Source organism: Ornithodoros turicata, chromosome 3 (assembly GCF_037126465.1).
Source record: "Ornithodoros turicata isolate Travis chromosome 3, ASM3712646v1, whole genome shotgun sequence".
Lineage (NCBI taxonomy): Eukaryota > Metazoa > Arthropoda > Arachnida > Ixodida > Argasidae > Ornithodoros > Ornithodoros turicata.
The window spans coordinates 9041217-9063731 of NC_088203.1; the positions used below are offsets into that span (position 1 = coordinate 9041217).

Below are 22515 nucleotides of genomic sequence, written 5' to 3' on the forward strand. Positions count from 1 at the left end.
AAACTACACAGGCACAACCACTGGGCACAACTCTCTACAACTTACCGGCGTTCCGGAAGTTAAAGGCAGCGCCCCGGAAGTGACCCAAGTGACATTCGTTCAAGCGATAGACCGATAGACTACCAAGACTACCGCACCGCTATGTCTCGATTCATTCGGCAGACGGTAAACCAATTGAAAAGCAAAGAATTCAGGGAATATTTGTGCAGGTAGGAGGCTTGGAAATGCCGCAGGATCATTCTGCCCATGTGGATGTGTGCTTGTGGTTGATCCATTCTTATGTTTTCTTTAATTGTTGACTGCTCCACTGCTGACCTTGCAGTACTGTAAGTAAAAATTCGCATGTCTCCTTGAAATCACTCTTTTTCATTCATAGCACGTTCATCTGTTCATGATTATTCAATATCCTTGCGTCTGTACATGATGTTTATCAATTTTATCTCTTTCTTTTACAGCACTTTTGGGGTCCGGGTAAGAACTGCGCTCTCAGAAATTCTTAGTAACACTCCGAAGGTAACAGCGTTTCTTTCTAATTTGTAGTTGCAAATTGGGGGATTCCCCTTGCAGCCATCGCTGACATCAGGAAAGACCCAAGTATTATTAGTGGCAAGATGACACTTGGTACCCAACAAAGTGTTTGAAGAATTATGCAGACATTTGAAACATGTTTTTCCTCCCTTTCAGCCTTATGCATATATTCGCTGCTCTTCATGCGTTTCGCTATCAAGGTCCAACCCCGAAACCTTCTCTTATTCGCCTGCCATGTAACGAATGAGACTGCTCAAATCACTCAGGGTTGCCGACTAATCAACTATGAGTGAGTTCTGCTATTATTAATAAAGTACTCGTTTAAGAATACTTGCGATGATAATCCCACATTAAATGGTTCCAGGTACTTGGGTGGTTCAAAGGCATAATTTCCCCAACCATCCATACCAGACGAGAGAAGACTCGATAATCCAGAATTCTGCCACATAGAGATTGATTGTAAAAACAATTGTAAAGTATTTCAACCCCCCCCCCCCCCCCCCCCCCCCGACTTCCATATGCTTAAGCAGTAACGAAATCATCATGCACTCACGCTGCCTCATCATCCACGTGAAAAAGGGGACTGCTGCGAAGCTGACACCAATACTTATATAATTCATAGTATTACTTAGTTGTTGACTGTTGTTGATTAAAACTGTTTTGTTGAAGCAGTATGTGTGTCTTGCTAGTAGAGCAATATTTAGAAACCTGCAACTTTTGTAGAGGGGACGTTGCAAAAAAATATTCTGGTGCACTTCTTAAGGCTGTGGCCTAAACCTCGGCAAGAAGCAATTCACAATTAAAATTTCCTTGTCTCCAGGAAGTTCTGCAATGGGGACACTATCGTCAAGAAAACACTTCCAAAATAAGCGAGGGCGCCTGCCTTCCCAAATGCCCTAAGCACAGTCCTATTCTCGGCTTCCCGAAGCCTACTCCCAAAAGCTTTCTCCTCGTTTGACGAGTCCGCTACAGCTCGGTGAACATTACAGTACAGAAGATAGCGCTAGGAACAGACGACCACTGAGCAGATGTAGACAGGACGAGCGCGTACTTACAACTAGCTTTAATTGGCATCAGCCGAAGATATAAAGTTTCAAAGAAGCAAGAATATAACCAGTTCAGTCCGGTGTCTACAGTCAAGCAACAAGTTTATCTCTCATCACCCTTCCAGAGAGCTCGTTTCGATCTTGTGCAAGTATATCTGTGCGTCACGTACACATTTGTCACTTAGTTTTTTTATATGATAAGCTTCTATCTCCTGTGCCGTCACATCCCTGCTCCTGCACAACATCCTTAACTCATTTAAAATCTGTTTGCACGTGCAGCATTTACAGTGGGCGGGCAAATGTACGAGGGAATCTTTTTTTATGGACAGTTCGCGTCCTGGAGAACGAAAATTGTTCATGTTCGCGTAATCGTTCATTCACACAACGGCTGGTTGCCCTACATATACCCTACCACAGGTGAGGGGTAGTGAACAGTACAGATAGATGAAAACAATGCAAAAAGAAACTTTTATGAAAGCTTTGTACAGAGATGATGATGATCTTGATTGCACGCAGAGCCGTCATTTCACACAAAGGAACCCTCGTACGTCCGCCACGAACGTCTCAAAATTCTCCCTGAACCGCATGCGCTGGGCACGGTCGGGCGCCGGCGGGGTTCCGGAGTTGAGCCCGAGCGCCTGCAGGGCCCTGGCGAGGCGCTCGCCAGTCGCTGCGTCTGCCTGACTGGCCACCAGGACACGTCCTAATTCTTGAAACTGTTCCTGGAGAAGGGAGAGGGAGAGAGCCGAAGCTTGTTGGTACGGTAATTTGCGGGGCAAGACACGCAGATGTATGCTTACGTGGAAGCAGCAAATTAGTGTGAACAACGCGTTGCCAGCCGTCTGCGTCAGTTCCGCGTCCAAGGGCTGCAGTAACACCATCTCGAGCACCATCTCCAAGGGGTGGGGGGAGAAAAAAAGTAAGTAAGTACCACTAGTGAGAGGCACATAAAGGTATAAAAATCTCGCGCATTCCTTATAACAATTTCCTTGATAAAATAAATCTCCAGGAATATGATGTGGCTTCCCTAGACCTGCAATTTTCGTAACCACCCTGAAGCGGTCACTTGTGGCATAATCACCATCTTGTTCTGGTCACACCTTATCTGCCCTAGCGGCACAGCATCTTGGCCCAAAATTGGCTAAATATCGGCATTACTGGTCCGACTTTGGACCAGTATTGCCAATGTTAAGCCAATATTGGGCAGAGATGATGTGCAGATTGGGTGACCTTCTGTGTGGTAAAATGGTGCAGGTAAGTTGGTAGAAGGAATCCGTTGAAGACTAAGCCCAAGCTTGGGCAAACACGAAGGGACACAGAGCTGCTTGGCGTTTTGTCTTGTGCCCGACCTCTGGTTGAGTCTTCAATGGACCTTGTTTGTGTTCTGTTTTGGCACTTGCCAAGACAGAACCGTGCCAGCACAAAATGTTCAGGTGCGGGTATTTCGCTGGTGTGAATAATATGATGCTTCTACATTCTTCCGAAGCATGTAGTGCACTGCATTGCCCGAATTCCGTTTTGCTTATAGCATCATTGGCAGTGGCCAGCAATATGAGACCAAATTTGCAGACCTACTTTTTTTACAGCAAGATTATTGGATAAACTGAGGTCTAAAGACATTACTAAACAATGTGCAGAAACAGCAACTGGACTGTCTGCAAACGGTCTTACCCCCGACAGTGGGCACTGCCATTTTCGTGGTATTTTATACTCTTGATGTTTGCGATGACGCATGCCCGAGATCTGTCTAGAATGCGTCACATTCATCAGGGGGGGGGGGGCACCCTTGTGGCTCCCCAATCACAGTGGCCCTCGTGCATGCACGGGTCTTCCCCTAGCATATATCCAAAATTGTTATGGTATACAGTCGAACCCGCATACTTCGAATTATTGCCTATATCAAACAACCAAAATGACCCCTTGACAATTGCGTGTACTAAACGTATAGCTCAGAAATATGGTTTTACTGAACTTCCGTACCTCGTAACACCCGATACCTCGAATGTCAGCCTCTGAAAAGGCGGCTCAATGTTGTTTGCGGAACGTGAGAATGCATGTTTTGTAACGGAGGGCGATGACAATGTAGGATGTTTGGAATGCGTCGCTTCATGAGCCATCAGTGTGTCCAGGCATCGTTCCATCAATCTAATCCAATCCAATCATGAGTGCTAGCGACTACACCGGTGTCGACGATGCCGTAGAAGCTCTGGGAGAATGCACTGACACAGACATTATGGTAGACATTGCCGGTGCTGAGAAAGCGGATAGCCCATACGACGACGAGGAATCGCAGCGGCCAGCCGCTGAGCTGATATCAGCGTTCCAAGTTATTCGCTGCTGCTGCGTAGCAATGGAGGGCTCCGGCCTTACAAACATCGAGCATTTTGATAAGGTTAAACGTGTGTGCTGAACTTCATGGCTTGCAGCAAGACACAAGCTAAGGTCTCCGATTTTTCGTTGTTAAAAAGTGTGTCGTATTTTTGCTACTTTTGTCATCTCTAATGGCTGCGGGCGGGATTAGTGTTGCATGCGGGTGGTTCAGTCACTGCTAATATACACACACCCGATACATAAAATTCCCAAATCAAATCAAATTTCCTCCCGCTTTACACCCCACACTCGAAAGTGTGAAATAAAGTTATCTTACCTTATCTAACTACACTGCCATCCCCTTCGAGTTCGATATATGGGGGTTTGACTATAGTAACATCACTGTGTTTCGGAACACCAAAGCAACTCAAAATTCACCTTGAGGAAAGGCTCTAGAGCATGATGTGCCTGGGATCCAAAGAGTTTAGCCTTGTACACGTGGATTCCCAGAACTGAGAGAAAATCGAGGCAGATGCTGGACACCTCCGCAGTAAACCTGGTTACCATGACGATCAAGGACAAATACAACATCCTGAAGGCACAACCACTGAAGGCAACAGAGAGAGTAAAGGATACTGTGTGAGACCAATTTGAATGGAAGACATGAGGTTCTGAAAGAGGTTCTCAGGCAGTTGGCATATCTTGTTGGGGTAGATTTCTCCTATCAGCGTCACCAACTTGAAATACTGCAGGCATAGGCTCGGAAACTGAAATGCGACACAGGTTCACTGAATGAAAGAGAACAGCGTGAGAATGGCAGTACCTTGAGTAGTTCTATGCTCATTATAGGCATGAGGATGTTGAGGCCGTAGAGAGCAACGTCTGAGGCACATGTCTGCGGTTCGTCTCCAGACTCTGGGCGGGACATCACCAGCAGCTGACCGGGTCCAAGCATAATAGCTGCACGAAACGTGAGAGTTGCCCAAAATAATGATCAGGTAATGGTGGTGAGCCGTCTGAAAATACTTCCTGGTGGTTCATGTCTGAAGTAGTGTTCTTTATAAATCACTGTCCATTGCTAACAGTCAGAAAAGGTGCTCCGGTTCATTACGGCTACCTAATAACTAGAGCTGTCAGGATATTCCGCATTTCGAAAATGAAACGAATATCTGATGCTATTCGAATGCTATTCACAACTATTTTCGGTATTCGAAATTTTCGAATATTTTTTTGAAGCAAGGTATCGTTATCTCCATTCCGCAACTGGGCTTTGCCTCATTACATCCAAGAGTTGGGCGAAGCCCACTTCACGTTACTGCCATTCTTTTGGCGTGCGGCTCTATTCTGCAAGTCGGCTTCACCTCATTACTCGTGAGCGTTAGGCGAAGCCCACTTTACACTGTCTACAATATTTTGTCACTGACGACTACAAATTTGTGTAAGCTCATGGTCAACGCTATGCTCTGGGAATTGCAGGTTCCCGTAAATGTACTCGAACTTTGAGAGTTATGTTGGGTAACAGATGGAAATATGTGCAGTTTCTAAAAAAAAGTGCAGGAAATTTATAATGTAAACATAGAAATGAGGAGATGCACACAAAGCAGTCTGCTCTCTACTACTCTCAATGCAGTTCATCCCACTAATGCAGTCTACCATACACAACACAGAGGGACCCTTCTCTCACGATATGTTATGCTGGGTGAAAATGCTCACAAGTTTGGAGCAGAACATCACCTAATGAGCACAACACCACAAAATATTTCACTACGAGGTACTCGAAATTATTCAAATTGAGCCTCGTCCGATTATTCCAATTCAATTCGCCATCTGAAGAAATTATTTGGATTCGATTCGCAGTGTAAGTGAAATATTCTTAAACTATTCGCAATGGAAATATTGCTATTCGCACAGCCCTAATTACTAATGGCTCGAGTTCTGCTGGTTCTGCTTGGGCACTGGTTGGCAGTTCCTAACGACAGTTCATGCAGAAGCCAGGCAGAGCAAAGTCCCTTACTTGGTGGAGGAAACTGGCAGAAGTCTTTCGACAGCAGTTCCATAAGAAGTTCCATGAGGTCCAGAACGTCCTGATACTGGTTCTCCTCTGCAGATGCCTCCACCGTTACCTTCCCTGTAATCGCACGGAAGGTCCGGTCACCACCCGGTCGCTCTCTTAATAGTATCTGTTATCGAACTACCTGTGTTATGTTTTGCGTATTCCTTGATCATGTTGAGGCAACACTCGTAGACCTGGTTTGAGTCGGCCTGCGCGCAAGACATCAACTCGTCAGGAAAAAGTATTCGAGTCGAGTTGCTCCCCTCACACCTACCGCAGAGAGGAAGCACAGCATGCGCCGCACAGCTGCCCGCAACACCTGCAGGCAGGCTGACGCTACTGTAGTGTAGTTGTGGTAGAGGCCCACCAGTGGGACCAGTTCCCTCAGCAGGGGAAGCACAAAGGGTTGCAGGGTTGACAGATTTTGCGCGGTGATCCCTTCAACAAGACCAGTCAGACTTTCCAGGAGGTCCAGGACCTATTTGTGTGCAGGATTAGTGAAAGGGGGAAGCGCAGACGGATGCGACAAAAAAAAAAAAAAGAGGGGCCTACCCTTTCGCGCACTTGCGGCGTTGCATACTCCGTCTGGAAACAGGGGGCCCCGACCAAGGCCTGAAACCTGTCGCGTAGTGGCCCCAACAGGCGGTCCCAGTAATGAGAACTTTCTTCCGAACGGTTGGCAGTTCCTGCTATGACCAGTGCCTTGAGCAGAGCTCTCTTGGCAGCAGGGGCTAGAGCTGCAAAACGGCCTTCTGCTTGCAGACGGACAAGTTCTGCCAGGTTAGGACAAGAAGCAGCCTGGTGGCCCCTGCATTGTTATTGCCCAACATGAACGTACGTTAACGGGAGAGTTTGAAGCATATCCAGCATGTTCTGCTGAGCAGCTAGCTTATTTGCCACTCCTGTTTTACCGACGTCCCACAGGTCATCTTGAATAACAAGGCCTCTATCGTCGGCACTGTGTAGAGGCAATCCACAATTAGAGTTGCCACCAGGCCGGTATTATACCGGCACGGCCGGTTATTTGCTCGTTCTGCCGGTTGCCGGTAGGAAGGTGATACCGGCAGCCTTTTACCGGTATTTATGGTCAACTCCTTTCATAGGGCCTTTTACGGGGTTTTCCTTTCAACATTCCACTACAGCTTGAATAAATCTGGAGCACAGACCCAACTCCGTAGTCACCAGTCATTTTTTTAGTTATTCATTATTATTATCATTGTTGTCTTGAGCCAGTACGCTCGTTCTTTCTCTCTCTCTCTCTGTATACTCTCCACCCCTCACTTACTTTCCCTTTCCCGCGAACACTTCCTCCTTTCCCTCCATTCCACCTCCTCTCCCTCAGCCGGTATTTTTCTCTACGAAAGGTGGCAACCCTATCCACAATCGATCCGTTGAACATGGATTACAGTCAACTAAAACATCATCACTACTGTCGACACAAAGATCACTCGGCAGTGACGGAATCACTTTCACTTTCAAAGCTGGACACACTTGCATATCTCTGCTCGGTGCCTTCCAGACGACCGCCGACCAAACGGCTCACATTTCTCAAAGGCGTGCCATCATTGGCTGGTTACAGAATGATGTTTTATCGTTTTTATTTTCTTGTTGTTTTTTTCTGAGAGGTATGCCATACTCTCAACATACGGCATCTGCTCTTGCGGTGTATTTAGTCGAATTGCACAAAAACTAATTCAATTTTGGCTTCGGGATTTTTGGTACCATGAATGGTCAGCGATCACAAAAGGAATAAAATGACACCACAGCTTCCGAATTGATGGGGACGAAGGCGACCATCCCTTTAATGATGCCCCAACATTAGAAAAATAATAGAGCCTGAAGTTTTAGGGTTTTACCCGATTCTTCGCCGAATTTGCACCCCGAATTGAAGGTTGCCTCTTTAGGGTGAAACCCGATTTTTACCCGGCAAACTGCCCTCACTGGGATGTCTGTAAGAATGTGTTAATTTACTTGTTTGGCAGAAAAATTCAGTTACATCACCATTTGTACCAAACCACTACAGTTAGTTGAGTAACTGAGCCCGATTTCACCCCGAATTTAGCATACTGGCAGTTTTTTTTCACCCGAATTCACACGAATTTAGTGCACACGTTTATTTACCCGATTTTTACCCCCCGAATTTAGAAAAAAATCTTTCCCGAAAACTTCAGGCTCTAAAAAATGACAAAGACCACACGCCAAGAACCCTAATCATCAAGCGATGATACCTTTCAACATTGTTGAGCAATGAAACGAGCGTGAGGCTGGAGGACAACACCAAGTCCGGCTCGGCCGCCCAGTGTTCCAGATTACTCTTGAGCTTTCCCAGCAGAAAATTGAGCACCCACGTCCCGGCCTCCGTGTCCCGTCCGAAAGCCGCCACCAGGACGGGGCTCAGCTACCGGAAAAGGCGCGCAAAAATCGTAAAGGAATATCTCCGACCGCGAAGAGCAACACCCCCAACTGCACTTACTTCAGTGTAATAGGATTCGTTCGGGAGGAGATACGTCGCTGCCCAACGTCTCAGAAACCAGACCAAGCTTGTGGCTACTTCCGGGCTCAGCAAGTGGCTCAGGTTGGCTTCGAGGGCTCCGCGTTCCACCTCGCAGAGACGGAAAGCGGCTACCGTTAGCCTGTAATAGAATGTTGGTTCATGAACCACTCGAATTTCGCAGATACCTTTACAGAGGCTTTAAAGGGCCATTAAAATGCAAAAACAACTTGTTCTCATGTGAAAGCTCAAGTGTCAACAAGCACTATGCAAAAAAAATTATTTTACTTAGCTCTACTCTTTCCAAGAAAAACTCTATCGAAACATCCACAGGAAAGCATTCCGCAAGTGACGCATGCAAGTGAAGGGGAAGTTCACACCACTCTGTGACATTCGCAATCACAATGGGAGGGCCAATCAGGTGACTCGTTACGTAGCAGGTGCGGCCAAGGCAGTAGGGGACCAGTTTTCAACGGTCAACGAGAGCTTATGGCTGCTCGTAGGTCCGCCGACATCGCGCAAGGTGATCACGGGACGGGGCCGATGTGGCTGCTTTCTCCGAGCATTTTTTTGTGAAGTTAATTTGTTTTTTGTTAATTTGTTAAGTTGCTTCTTCTAAAGTTTTTGCAAAGTTAAAGTTAATTGCGTAGTGGGAAGACACCGTGCCCTGAAAAATATTTAAGCGGCCCCTGAGAGACTCCTCATTAAAGAGGGGGCACTGAGGTGACTCCCAAAAATTTTTCCGTTTCTCGGTGCGGAGTGTTCTCCAACCAATAAAATGAGTGGCCTGTGAAAGAACAATGAGCATAGGTGACCCTACAGAGCGAGTACGAGGGCTCTGTTCCGCGCACCTTTGAAAAATCCTTCTCCTCGTGAAAAGAGCGCATCCCAGAACGCGAGGACGTCGTGACGTATGCTACTTCCCTCACGTGAACAGTGACGTACAGCGGCACAGCTCAAGCATGCATAAGCAGCGCGCGAACTGCGAAGAAAAAAACAAAGAAAGAAACAATGCTTCTCACACACAAGGTACTTCACTATGTCACGAGCGCATCGTGTCTGCCATCCGCGACAGCTTTCTCCACCTATTTTTTTTTTGTAAATTTGATTGTACAGCTATAGCGCACCGCAGGGCAAAAATATTTTGCACGGTGACTCCTGGTGGACAGCTTGACAGACGAGGCAGGACTTTCGAGCCACGTTAAATGTCACCTCATTGCTCCTTTTAAGTGAAACGGGGTTTTGAGACGTACTAAATGTCACCACTGCGCCTTTTAAAGGAGCTCCGAAAGCCATCTCAAAAGATATTCCGTTCCTGACACATTATGAAAGGCTGTGACTTGACAACTAAAACAAAAAAATTCTCTCAGCGCAATTTTTTTTTTCCAGAAACAAAAACAAAAACAAACAAACAAAACAAAGCACCCAAACATCGACGTGTGCATTCCCGCTGAACTCGTTCTGCAGGGCGAAATGAGGAGGAGGAGGTGATGTCATTACGGTTGCAATAGTAACCACGCTCCAATCGGGGCCGGCGCTTTCCGCTTTTCCTTGTTTCTCTCCCAGTTCTCCCTGTGAAGCAGACGACATTCTTCCAAACCAGTCAGCGGGCTGTACCGTAATGGCGTCAAAACGACTCGAGGGGCTAGTCGCGGGCATTGCCACGACTGTGCACGGTCGCGATTTTAAAAATCTAATTCCGCGATATTTGTGCGTCTGTCGAATGAATCACTTTGCATAGTGTAGTTTCACAGTCAAGTTCACAGCTTGGTTTAAAAAGAAGGGTAGTGGCTGGAGTGCTTTCTGTTCTTCTTTAAGTGTTTCTGTTGTGCAAAACAGTGTTTTTTCGAACCACACACGGACAACACGAGTTCTGCTTCACAGACAGAACAGTTGCTCACCTGACAATAGGATCAGTGGCCTGTTCAGTGCCTGGAACGCCTTGTCCAGAGAGCAACCTCAACGTGGCCTCTTTATCAACTTGTGGTGCACACTTGAGCGAGTACTGCATCACCTCCGATGGGATCAGAGTCGTTTCTCCGTCGCTCACCGTGGTCAGAGTGTGACCTGAAATATACTGGACCATGTTCACGAGATCTTAAGTCTATGAGAACGGTCTCACCAGTAATCATGAGAGCCCAGTGAAGATCCTCATTGAGAGCATTGAGAGTGAGACCATCATTTGGACTGAGGGCCTGCTGCTGAGCCTGGTGCAGCATGCACTGCAGACGGCCAACGCGATCCTCCATGATGCTGTCGATGATAAGCATTCGACACTGAACACACAGGGTTCTCCGTTTTCGGGTTTTATGATTTTTTTTTAATTCGGGAGGGAAAAATCGGGTGTTATTGACACACGAGGATTCGGGGAGAAATCGGGCGCTATGATCTCTGTGTGATATGTCACCGGGGAATTTTCCGGTGAAACGAAAGGCATATGAAACAAGCCACTGCTGTGGCAATGGGACAAGAAACGAGAATCTTTATATTTCGGATTGGAACTGGGGCAGTGAATGCCCGCGGTATATTCAAACACTTGCCCGAGCTCCACAAAAGCTTGTATTCGACTTTTGCAGCAAGTCAGGGACAATCGCCTAGTCCCCCTAGTTCCCAAGTCCCCCGACAATCAGGAAATGATAAAAAGAGGACAAACAGGGTGTCACAAATAGCTCTCTATGCTGATATTATGATTCACTTTCCCGACGGTTTACCAAGAACGACAAGTTGAAGGACCGCAAGGATTTCGGGTAGATATCGGGTTTTACCCGAATTCTTGAAAATTTGTACGGGGGGGGGGGGGGGGGGGAAGTATCATGAAAAATCGGGTTTAACCCTAAAACGAAGAACCCTACGAACACATAGGCTTCACTGTGCAGTTTTGAGTCTGATAATGTACGGCCACCGCGACCAGCTCACCGTGACAGTGTCTCGATTTTGTTCGTACCTCGTGAGCAGAGGTAAGCTCGCTTCTAGGCGATGCCTCCCGAGAAGCCCAATCACGGCGAGCTGATCTTTGAAGCGAACGCGATCATCTTCTTCCTCTTCCGCTATCTCCTGGTTATCCTCTGCCACGTTCTGCAGTACGAGGAAAGCAACAAAGTCATAAAAACTTGAAACCCTCGAGTTCCCTACCACTTACACGTGTGCCATCTGGTGGTGCTATATGACGTCTCAGGAACAGGGGGAAGATCTGCGACCCCTGCACAAGCTTGCCTTCAAAGATCTGAGTGTCCTGAAGGAGGGGCACCCACGCATCGAGGGCATGTTCCAGGGCTTCCTGCACCATCTCTTCCTCCTCTGGAGCGCTGCCCACGAGCCCCACCAGGTGGCAGCTCAGGCCTTCTAGCCGTTCCAGGAAGGTCAGCACCAGGGGTTCTGGTAGCCGAGACAGCACAGGCGGAGGGAAGAACAAAGACAGCCGTCCCAACACCTGATGAGTAAGCACACGCATTCAGCATGGTTCACCAAATGTTGCTGCGTCATCGTCGAAAAGCGAAAAATCCAGCAATCCAGTGAAGGTAAGTTTGAAGCAAAAGCTTTAGGTTGTTCAGGCACTACTGTTCTACTGGTCCCTGTAGAAAGGACAGTCTCTATTCGAGACCAGACATGACACAGGGTACCAGACATGAGGCTTTTGCTCCAATCACTTTGCTGTGTCATGTCTCATGAATGTGAAGTCCCAAGCTCGTGAACTAACTTGAGCAACTCCCAGCTGCGCAGAAATGGTCCTCGTGGTCACGGTAGCCATGAGGTCTAGCAGTCCCCCTTCCAGGAAACGGCCCAGGTATGTCGTCCGATCCTCTTTCCCTCCTGTAACTGCACCGTTCAGTGTTGCCAACTGCTGCAGGCACTGCAGCGTCGGGTGGGCTAATTCCGGCTCTTGCCACACAGCTTCGTACACCTTCGAGAACGATCCGTGTCACGACGCAAGTACCGATAGAGCCTGTATCCATAGCAGACGTACGTACCTTGAAGAAAAACTGCGGGACGTTCTGATCGATGAAGATGTCTTTCCACTCGGCGCCAGGACGCAGCGTCGGGCACTGCTGAGACTCAAATAATCCCACCAACTTCCGTGGTACTGTGGTCGAAAGGCTAAGGACCATTTCAGGCATACCAGAACTGGAGTCACTAAATAAGCTATGCTTCAGAGTATCGACATTGAGTGCCAAGATCGAGCATGCGCCATCTTGTTTCCGCGCCACGCTACCCACGTGCACGCGCACTTTAGCACACGACGCCATCTAGCGTGCACAGGTGAAATGCTCCTTTCGTTTGCAAGCAGCAGTTGACGGCCTTGAGCTCACCTCGACATCCTCGTGATGCTCTGGTTGGCAATACATGGATTATCTTATGTTATATCTTATATTATATCATGGATTATCGTACAACAATCATGCACGCTTCTCTATCCCACTGGGAGCACTTGTTAGCAGTCTTTGATCCTCAAATGGGGACGATACCAGATACCAGTGTGGTGTGGAAACAAGATGGCGCTCCTGCTCTCCCTTGGACCTCAGTGTCGATACTCTGAAGCGAAGCTTATTTAGTGGCTCTAACCAGGACAGTTTCAGGTTGTCTCCGTGATTCACTTCGCATACATCTTTCCAAATGAGTCAGTTCACGTTACTAAAGGAGATGGTTAGTCCCTTAAGTGCATTCAAGTATGCAGGAGCAATAAAATGACTTTTACAACCCTGCTAGGAAATGGAAATACGGTGAGGAAATGGTGTCACAGCTTCGCCCAAATATGTGGTGGAGGAGTCTCAATATCCCGGCAAACACACCAATATAAATGCACAATATACTTGGGTAATATTGAGACATAACTACCAATTACCAACAAATATAAAGTAGTGTTCCGCAGCCATCAAACCTACCATATAAACCCGTATATAGATCGACTCTCAAAACTTACGAATTGTACATGAAAAACATTTTTTAAACCCACGAAGGGGCAAATGTTACGTCGATAATACACTTGATCAGAAAATGCAGGGATAAGAAGGGAAAATGACGCAGGTGACAAGCACACTGGGCAGACATGGAGGGGAAAAAATAAACAAACATGTCAGTGCCCGCACCTTATTGAGGATGAGGATTCGGGGTAGGATAGAATGAGGGTCTGCTTTTTCTGGTGCAGTCTTGAAAAGAAAAAAATACACAGAAGAAAAAAATTTTTTTTTCGATATGCAGCTGTCTGTGGCAGACGACAGACCAATGCCTGCAGATTTGCCAACAACTCTTCTGGCATGAAGCTGCAGAATAATGTAAAACCCTTACCGTTCGTGTCTCTCTAATTCTCGCAAATTTTGCAAACTGAAAGAAATTCACAAATTTTAAAGAGACACGGAAATTTTACAGCACAAATTGATACTTCAGAAACAATTATATAATTGCAGACTTCATTGTGATTAGCAAGCATTAGAATTGCACTAGACCATAAGCACGTGAAAATACCGCTTGAAATAAATACAGTAAGGGCGGTCTAAGGTGTATGACAAAGTGAGGCAATCAAGCATCTGTATTTTGCAAAATTTAGCGGCAGCGAATACGTGCGCGAAAAAATTGGGGCCTCAAAATTGAAGTGTTTTACAGTAGAATGTGAAATGCACAATACATGAAAGCATGCTTCCTGCTCCGAAGCACTCGAGAGCACCAAACGATCACCTTGTGCAGCCTCACACTCATAGTAAAAGTGACCTGTTTTCCAGAACCAAACAGGATACAGAGCATGGCAAAGTGAAAGTTCCACGACAGAACTTGTTCGGCCAAGAGAAGCAGTTTCCTGAGAAGGTTGCGGATGGGAGGAGAGGACAGAGCACCGCCCGATGCCAGCTGTTGCGTTTCGCTCAGCCCTTGAAGGCAAAATTGGAAGATCTTCTTCAGGTGTGTCGTCTGCATGATTCGAAATAATATTGCACCCTTACGGTATTTTATGGACTTGGAAAACAGGCAATTTATGTTCCGCGTTTCTTTTTTAAAAATGATTTAGATAGAAATGCAACAAAGCACGGGAAAATATACCACAAAAAATGAGACAGCCAAGGTAACCAAGAAGTTACATTTCTCAACTTATCTAGTTTAGGCTGTTAGCCCAGAGGAGTCAAGCTGAACAGAATCACTCACACAAGCCTGAGACAGCAGTTTTATGGAAGTCAAAATGGATGAAGTGAGACCATGTCTCAGCTCTTCATCATGGAATGAATAATAGAAAAGACGTGACTTTTTCTTTCTCACGGATCTAAAATCACACACACACACTAAAAAAAAAAGAAAAAGTCTGAAGATGTTTCTGAGGGACCACCGACGATTTTGAGGATATCGCGTAAAAATAAAGAAATTCTTCTCCTCTGAGAAGGAAGATGGTAATGGACGAGTAACTCAAAGACACAGTTCTTAACAAGATAATGCTACAGACGAAAATGACCGAGCAGCATTTACCTCAAACGACTTCTTCGCGCACAAATGCACCTCCCACCTGAGCCCAACGTCAGTCGCCCGCGTTGAGCTGGAGAACTCTGTCAGCAGCGCGCTCAACAACGAACATCCTACAGTTTGCTGTAATGAGTTTGAAGAGTCTTACAAGCTTATTCGCCAAAAAAGTGGGTGGTGCACTCACAAGATGTGTGGCCCCCGATGTGATGAGCTGCGACACGTTGTTCAGCAGAGTGTGGATGATTTGAGTGTCGCCGTCGACGCTGCTTCGTTTCACCATGATCGCGACTACGAGGACCAGTTCCTCGCGGACATAGCTTTCGATACTGCGTAACGTTTAACAAACGTGCTTGGTTAACAGTTCGCTGATGTAATTCTGCACTTCTATCACTCTTCTGAGGCCAAAGATCTTTCTTAAAGCTCCGCTGGTAGAAGCTTTAGAATAGAAGACCCGAGCATATTGGGGACCCCAAAGAAATAGCGCCACTGTGAATGCGCATGCCCAAAACCCAAACCACACTTCTGGCTTTTGAGACCCAAAGCCCGCTCGCGTCACTCACGCCGGCAACGAGAATCCACGTAAACGTGTCGTCTGCAAACGGACAAAAAACACTGACCACAAAAAGGTTTTGTTTTACGATACCAGTTCTTTGTACTGTTCATGTTGCAGCATGTCTACAAAACACATTTTGCAAACAAACTGTAAAAAATCTGTGTTGTAACAAATTTCTCAATTTGTTTCTAAGTCTCGTTTGGCCACAGCGGCGCTGCGAGCGAGGAAATTTCAAGCGCACTGCTCTGCGTTATGAAAGCCCTATTCTATGAGCCATGCACAGGGAGATGGTACTGTCTGCATTACAGCGCCAGCTAAGATTCTCTGTCAACAGAAGAATGAAAAGCCGTACTCAGGACGCTGAGTCAAATACTGTAGGACGTAGTCCCTCAGTGCTGAGAGGTCCTGCAACTGATTCCATTCCCGAATCACCGCTTGTTTGAGTAAAGCAGCCGCTTGGAACTGCACGTACGGCGCACGGCTAGTCTCTGCACAAAAGCTCCTTAATTAGTCAACGGGTTCGATATTGAAAAGCAGCACAGTATTTACCGAGAATGCTCTTGCAGAGGTCGAAGGGTGACCGGGTGTTTTGAAAACTGAGGAACACTCGTTCAGCATCGTGCCTCTGCTCTTTTGTCACTAACTGTGGGGGGGCCTGCAATACAAATACAGTGAACATCTGCATCAATATAAATACAGAGCGAACAACGGCGTAACTTATTGCAAAAATTCCCAAGAAGTTTCTTCTTCTTTTTTGTTTGTTCTCTCATTTCTTCGTTTTGGCAGGGCATTGCACAACTGTATGGGGTTGTGGTTCAAACAAGGGAGAGCTTCACAATCATAAAAAAACTTGGAAGAGTATGCTTTCCAGACAAGCTGATGCACGTGACAAATCAATGCCTTTTGAGCAATTTGCTTGCAAATAAAAAATAAAAAAGCTTCTCGGCTTTCGTTCAATAACCCCAACGATGTTGAGTGTTGCGAACGAACCTTGTCAATAGCAATTTCTTGACGTTGTGAGTAAGGGAGACTTGTTGTATTCGATGTCTTGTGCAGTATATTTTCGTTAGGTAATACTGATCACAAGTAATGATTGAAAGACTCTTGACTATTTCGGAGGTTCGTGATAAAAAACACAGTCAGAACAACACATTGAGCGTCCCATGAAAACGCCCTTGGGGTCGGCGTCAAGCTATGCAGACACGCTTGAGCGACGGACGGAGTCCATTGAACGAATTGAGATGGTAAATTGACTAAATAGCACAGATATTAATGTACTTACGAGTAAAATTTGTGCCGAAGTTTCTAGTTCGTGTATGACGTGAGATGCCATGTTGCACCCAGTGTGGACAAACGGATGTGAGTTCCCGCTGTTGTTGACGACGATGTGTATGCAATATATTCACGCATGCCTCTCTTGCACATTTTAAGTCTGCAATTTATTTTATTTTCTTGCGCGAAAAATGTAGCTTGCAAGTAAGCTACACAGTAAATGGTTCGCCAAACCAGAACGCACATCGTTCCATCTGCGCGAGCTCAGCCATACTGCTGGAATATGCAAATGAGGACAAGGTAGACCTCTTCTTTACATAAATATCGCATCGACAAACTTTGCCAACCCACATGCATTTTTGTTTCTCCAGACAGAGAGACAGAACAACATAATGCGAATGGATGGACAACACACCCAAAAAACACCATCATTATTACTTTTATTGCACACTGGTTGTGGGCCTCCAAAAAATATATTTTATTCCATTTATTACAGCTGTACACCTAAAATCTAAAAAGTAATAACCACTAACATCCTTTGAGTGTGCGGTGTGCATTTTGTAAATCTCACTCCTTAACTTTCGCCTGCTGACTCTCTTCTTCCGGTTCGTCAGGCACAGTCCGGTTCCAATATTCTTCCGTCTGCATCTCTGTCAAGCGCGAAATTGTTCGGTCAAATGCGAATATCTCTTCTTCTCCGCTGAAGATGCTTGCATTCTGTAGGTCACATATTTGGAAACACATTTTACTGTCACAGAAAAATTCAATCGGGGCAAATTATGCCGCACCTGATCATCGATCCCAAGGTCGTCCATCAGTTTCCGGTTCTCATCCGTCAAGTTGCCGTAATCGCTGACAGTCTTGAACAGCTGGTTGGCCGGAACCGCCGCAGACACCACAACCCGCACCTGGAGAAATATGCTCACATTAAATCTCTGTTGCATTATTTCTTCAAAATAATCGTACTCTGTTATCGTAGAAGGTGTCGATCAGGGTGATGAACCGTCGTGCTTGAGTCTTTTCGCGGAGTGTCATCTGTGGGACATTGCGGATGATCACCGTGTGAAAGATGTGACTGAGGGCCAGGTAGTCGACTGCGCCGACCGCCTGCAGAAATATTTGTCAATTCGTTGGCAGACACTCTTGGATGCCTGCGACACCCACCCGATCGCAGAGCTCTTCGAAGCTGCAGTCGAGAACCTGCCCGCATGTCTTCTTGAACGAGACGTTGTGGCCCTTGATGGTCAGCGTGCGTGGCCGTATGACTGCGTTGAAGTAGTCATGAAGTAGTCGTTGAAGTAGTCATGATAACATTTAAAACCTCGCGTCACTCACTGTCATTTTCCTGGCTTGCGAGGACTTTGAAGATGCGGTCCAGTTCCTTGTCAGCTTCACAATCTCCTATCCTGAAAAAAATCAACAAAAAAATCAATTGTCATCGAAAAAGTGTGTGTCACATGCAAAGGTCAGCAAATTCACTTATGGTAGCCAGCACATCATTCAAAATCACGCCATGGAGAATGATGTGATATTGAGTGATGAGCTCCGATGTGATGTGATGTTGAAGATGAATGATGGGTTTTGAAGTTGAGGTATAGTGATGGGTTGTAATGTTGATGTCGAATGATGGGTTATGACAGTGATGTGATGAGCTGGGACTAAGCCCCATCATGAAGTGGCGTCGAATTAATTTGTAGAAAAGTGCCGACCTATGGTCACACGTGACAAGGACAACTTACACAAAGAAGAAGGAATCCTTCCCAGTCTTGTTTTTAAGCCTGTAGTCGATGCCAGAGTCGAGGGCCACAGGCAAGCAGTTACTCTGTAATTAATATTAATGAGACAGACTACTACAATAACAGTTACACCTCACAAAATTTCCTCACCTTAAGTACGTCGATGAATGGCAGGAAGTTGCTACGTTGCAGTCCGTTCTTGTAGAGGTCTGGGAATGAGAAATTTGTCAATTAAATGATGGCAGTTGAAGAAAAGGCACCAGCAATGAGATTCGAACCCGCAGCCTCTGATTACCGTTACTACGTTACATGAGAGATTTGTTAACATTTGCCTCATGTTCGTAATGGCACCAACAACCTAACAGAACTAGGATTCAACAATCTAGTCAGACGGGTGCGCTTACGGCCTTAATGGTTACGACCTTGAGTATGTACAGTCATTAAAATCTTTCCAGACAGTCAGCCATACGACGTTTGCCATGAAAGGGCAATGGAGTTCCCGCAAGGCAGTGTACGGCGTTCTCCCGAAACTGCCAAAGTCTTGTTACCAAAGCCATGAACAGATGCCCTTCAAATCAAAATAAAATGTTCTTACGAGACGTAATGTTCTGCCAACCTTTTTCGCGCTCAATGCTTAGAGTTTTTCTGGTTAATATTTGGACTTTGTCTCTCTCGTCGGTTTCTAGTGTTACCCTCGAACCACTCCATTCTATGTCGTCTGCATCCAAAACTCTGCGCACACAAAAAAAGCATCGAAATCGCCTCAAAACAAATATCGTTTGTTGTTGTATTTTTCAAATTGGCTAACTGAGAACCAACCGTTGTTTCCGAGTACTCATATTGAGAAGAAATGTGATTTATCAACATTTCATTCAACGTTCGCAGATGTTTTTATCAGTGTAGACATCATCGGCAAAATGCCTTCACGGATACCGGCCTGCAGCCTCACAGGGTTTAAGGCCGTATTTGAGCTACGGCCCTTTCTTCATGCCATAGCCTTAAAGACCATATGTGTGCCCATCAGACAGAGGTATTACACACTGTAGTCCATTACATGGGAATGGACCTTTTTAACATACAGGCGTCATATCTTAGTGGCTCACCAGCGAACCAAACTTGGCACGCGCCAAAACAAACCCACGTGGGTAGCATAAAGGAACAAAATCGGTCTTGGAATGGGATCGACGTGCTCGTGCGGTGTCCCCACTGGTCCCCACTCCTGTCGTCCCCACCCAGCGCCATCTCATGAACACGGAGATAACCTCCCAAAATCATCGACGCTGCAGCGCGTGCACATAAGCAGCTGTAAAAAAGGTCCAGTATTCTCCATTTTACCGTAGAAACCATATTATGGGTCGATCCCATGTATGTCAACCCCATTTCTTCCACGCAGGCGAAACCCACTCACACACATGGTTGAGAGTGTCGACCGTTGTACGAACCGACTTGGAGTCTACGGGTTATCTTCTGACGTCTACTCATTAAAACTGTTCATGATATAGGCCCCTGTGTTTTCGGGTTTATTTCTTTTTTGAAAATCGAGGGGGGGGGGGGGGGGATCGGCCTAGCACTAAAGCAGGCCATAAATAGCAAGGCTGCAGGGGCCGTAAAAGAGGGTAAAAGAGGGTAAAATAGGGTGGAAAATTAAAAAAGTAGTGTTTCTTGCATTTTACATGAACATGAGATGCGGAACAAAGCGTCATATAGTGTCAGTATCGGTGGCTGAAGTTGCACTTTACCAAGTTAGCTTTCAGGGTTTTTTGGTGATGTAAATTGTAGGGGGGAGGGGGGGAGTAAAAGCGGGTTTCACCCTAAAACACAGGGGCAATATGATCCTTCGAGGGTTGATTGAGAATGACAGCACGCATCTGCAGAATGAAGGTGAGTGAAGCACGAACCTAACGTGTTGTCGCGCCAGATCCGCAGAATGCAGTGCTGATCACGTGACGACATATATCCTGCCAGATGGAAAACCCGATCTGCGCCCACTGACCAGCTTATAAGACGAGGGCAGTTTTTCACGCCAAGTTTCTTTAAAACAAAACCTTTGCAGTCCGGTTTATCTGGTACTTCCCAGCACAATTAAACAGTCCCTAACTTACGCTTTAAGCCTCCGTGTATTTCGTCACAAAAAGCGACTGATGGCCACAGCAACACATTTAGTCCAGAGGGACTAAAATTACTCCTTTCTTTCTTGGAGTTCAGTCATGCAACAAACCTTCAGGTTTCCTGTTGGAAGTAGACACGACCACTGTTCCCGCTGCGAAGAGGTACTTGAAGAGGCGCTTGAGGATCATGGCATCGCCAATGTCTGTCACCTGAAACTCGTCTAGACAGAGAAGCCACGTCTGTTCTCCGATGGCCTGTGCCACGGGGGGGATGGGGTCGTACTGCGGAGACTTGCGCCCCAAACCCTGCTCGGCTGACTGCTGCTTCCAGGTGTGAATGCGAGAGTGGACGTCCAGCATGAACTCGTGGAAGTGCTCGCGCTGCTTCTTCTCCACGGGGGTGCTCTCGTAGAAGAGGTCCATCAACATTGTCTTTCCGCGACCTGCCCATAAAATTTCAGCAGCAAAAGCATAGGTTAAGGCTAAATTATCCGTATTCACACATCTTGATTTTTCGTGTCTGCAGTTTCAAGTGCTACCTCATACAGCAGGAAACTAACTGTCACCTGAACTACTACTAATTACTTACTACTACTACTGCTACTACAAATGAACTATAACAAGTAAAAATGCTCACCGACTGCACCGTAGATGTAGAGACCTTGTGGCTTCTGTATGGGTTTTGTTTTGGAGAACCACTGCACATTTAAGCATGACCTTCAAATTTTTGTTCCGATTAAGGCAATTTATTCAAAAAGTAGAATGGAGGAACGTTTTACCTTTTGCAAGATGCCTGGAGTTACAGGCTCATACCTCTCCAATTGCGTTTGGAGATCTCTGAGGAGTTGGGCTACTTTAAGTTGATTCTCGTCGGGAACCAATTTGCCCTTGCCGACCATCCGGCAGTAGTAAGACAACACGTCGTCTGCATTAAAATAAAATAAAAAGCATTTAACAAATTTGTATCACATTCAAGATTGTCATGCCATTCAATTCACAAGCACGTCCATTCATAATTAAGTGCTTGTTGTCAAAATAAAAGACATGCACCTTGTAATAATATTTTTGTACACAGTAACCAATTGCACACTCGTGAACCAGACTTCTGTACACCATCCCCGAGACTACGTGCGCCGGAACAACGCTGATGGGTTATCGTAACACAAACGTGCATTATTGCCGAAATATATATATCGTGTTCCCCAACATGCTACTGAAGCTGTCATGCTCACCATGGGTATGTGTGGCTGCCAAACACCTGACATGCTGCTGCTGCACACCGAAGTTGCACTTCAATATGGGCAATACGTGCCTCAGAAGCTGTTCTGTCCTCATGCTCACGGACGTTCATCAAAACACGGAGTAGTCGTTCTGTTTACTTAGCTCGGGTCGATCACAACTGTGACCCCCTGCTCACCCAAGATAAGATTCTCAAGGGTCGCCACTTGATACTCCACAACCTTATCAGTTTCTCGAAGGCTGCTCTTATTTTGACTTATCTTTCCACTCAAAGGGTGACAATACCGCAATGTTTGTAGCCGGTTTTCTATTGCGACCGAAATGGATTCACCTTGCGCGAGGTTTCGAAATCTCTATCAGTTGAAACAAGCGTGATATATTTAAAACTGGCATCGGCAGAATAAATTAAATATTTCTAGAATACAACGTGTTCCTTCTAAGTACCACAAAATTAGATCTTGTGGTACTTAGACTAGCTTATTAGGGAGAAACCAACTTTTTAACGGCTCGGGCCCCCCAGAAACTCGGGTCCTCGGGTTGGCTCTCCTTCCGACACCTCTTGGATTCTTTGGAGGATAGGATAGGATCGCAGGCAAGGCACGTGTGGCACGTGTGTGACGTGTGTATTACCCATATTATTACTTTAATGTGTATTACGTTAAACATTTAATATTGAATTATTAATACATTTAGGGAGTAATGCTTGTTGCGTTAATTCATCTTCAGAGACAACCATCACCG

At 46.0% G+C, this 22515-nt stretch overlaps 3 protein-coding genes across 3 annotated transcripts; 1 reads left to right on the forward strand and 2 right to left on the reverse strand.

Moving 5' to 3' along the window:
- The first annotated feature begins 7 nt into the window (after nt 1-7).
- On the forward strand, nt 8-1199 carry LOC135387991 (mitochondrial pyruvate carrier 1-like). The gene is made up of 6 exons (XM_064617251.1): nt 8-209; nt 323-326; nt 456-471; nt 541-621; nt 685-817; nt 893-1199. The coding sequence occupies exons 1-6, from the start codon at nt 142-144 to the stop codon at nt 915-917; spliced, it is 327 nt and encodes a 108-aa protein (XP_064473321.1). The 5' UTR covers nt 8-141; the 3' UTR covers nt 918-1199.
- Nucleotides 1200-2023: 824 nt separating this feature from the next.
- LOC135387972 (exportin-4-like) lies at nt 2024-16877 on the reverse strand. The gene is made up of 23 exons (XM_064617220.1): nt 16702-16877; nt 15969-16074; nt 15772-15907; nt 15051-15192; nt 14873-14989; nt 14158-14326; nt 12397-12509; nt 12126-12329; nt 11568-11858; nt 11373-11503; nt 10551-10681; nt 10330-10495; nt 8411-8570; nt 8166-8335; nt 6490-6745; nt 6212-6415; nt 6080-6146; nt 5899-6012; nt 4708-4844; nt 4521-4651; nt 4323-4440; nt 2375-2467; nt 2024-2296 (listed from the first exon to the last, which is right to left on the reverse strand). The coding sequence occupies exons 1-23, from the start codon at nt 16750-16752 to the stop codon at nt 2096-2098; spliced, it is 3408 nt and encodes a 1135-aa protein (XP_064473290.1). The 5' UTR covers nt 16753-16877; the 3' UTR covers nt 2024-2095.
- Nucleotides 16878-17112: 235 nt separating this feature from the next.
- On the reverse strand, nt 17113-22335 carry LOC135387981 (AFG1-like ATPase). Its single transcript, XM_064617237.1, has 11 exons — nt 21768-22335; nt 21315-21460; nt 21173-21233; nt 20646-20978; nt 18578-18636; nt 18431-18513; nt 18027-18097; nt 17856-17956; nt 17658-17798; nt 17480-17599; nt 17113-17408 (listed from the first exon to the last, which is right to left on the reverse strand). The coding sequence occupies exons 1-11, from the start codon at nt 21868-21870 to the stop codon at nt 17259-17261; spliced, it is 1368 nt and encodes a 455-aa protein (XP_064473307.1). The 5' UTR covers nt 21871-22335; the 3' UTR covers nt 17113-17258.
- Between the last annotated feature and the right edge of the window lie 180 nt (nt 22336-22515).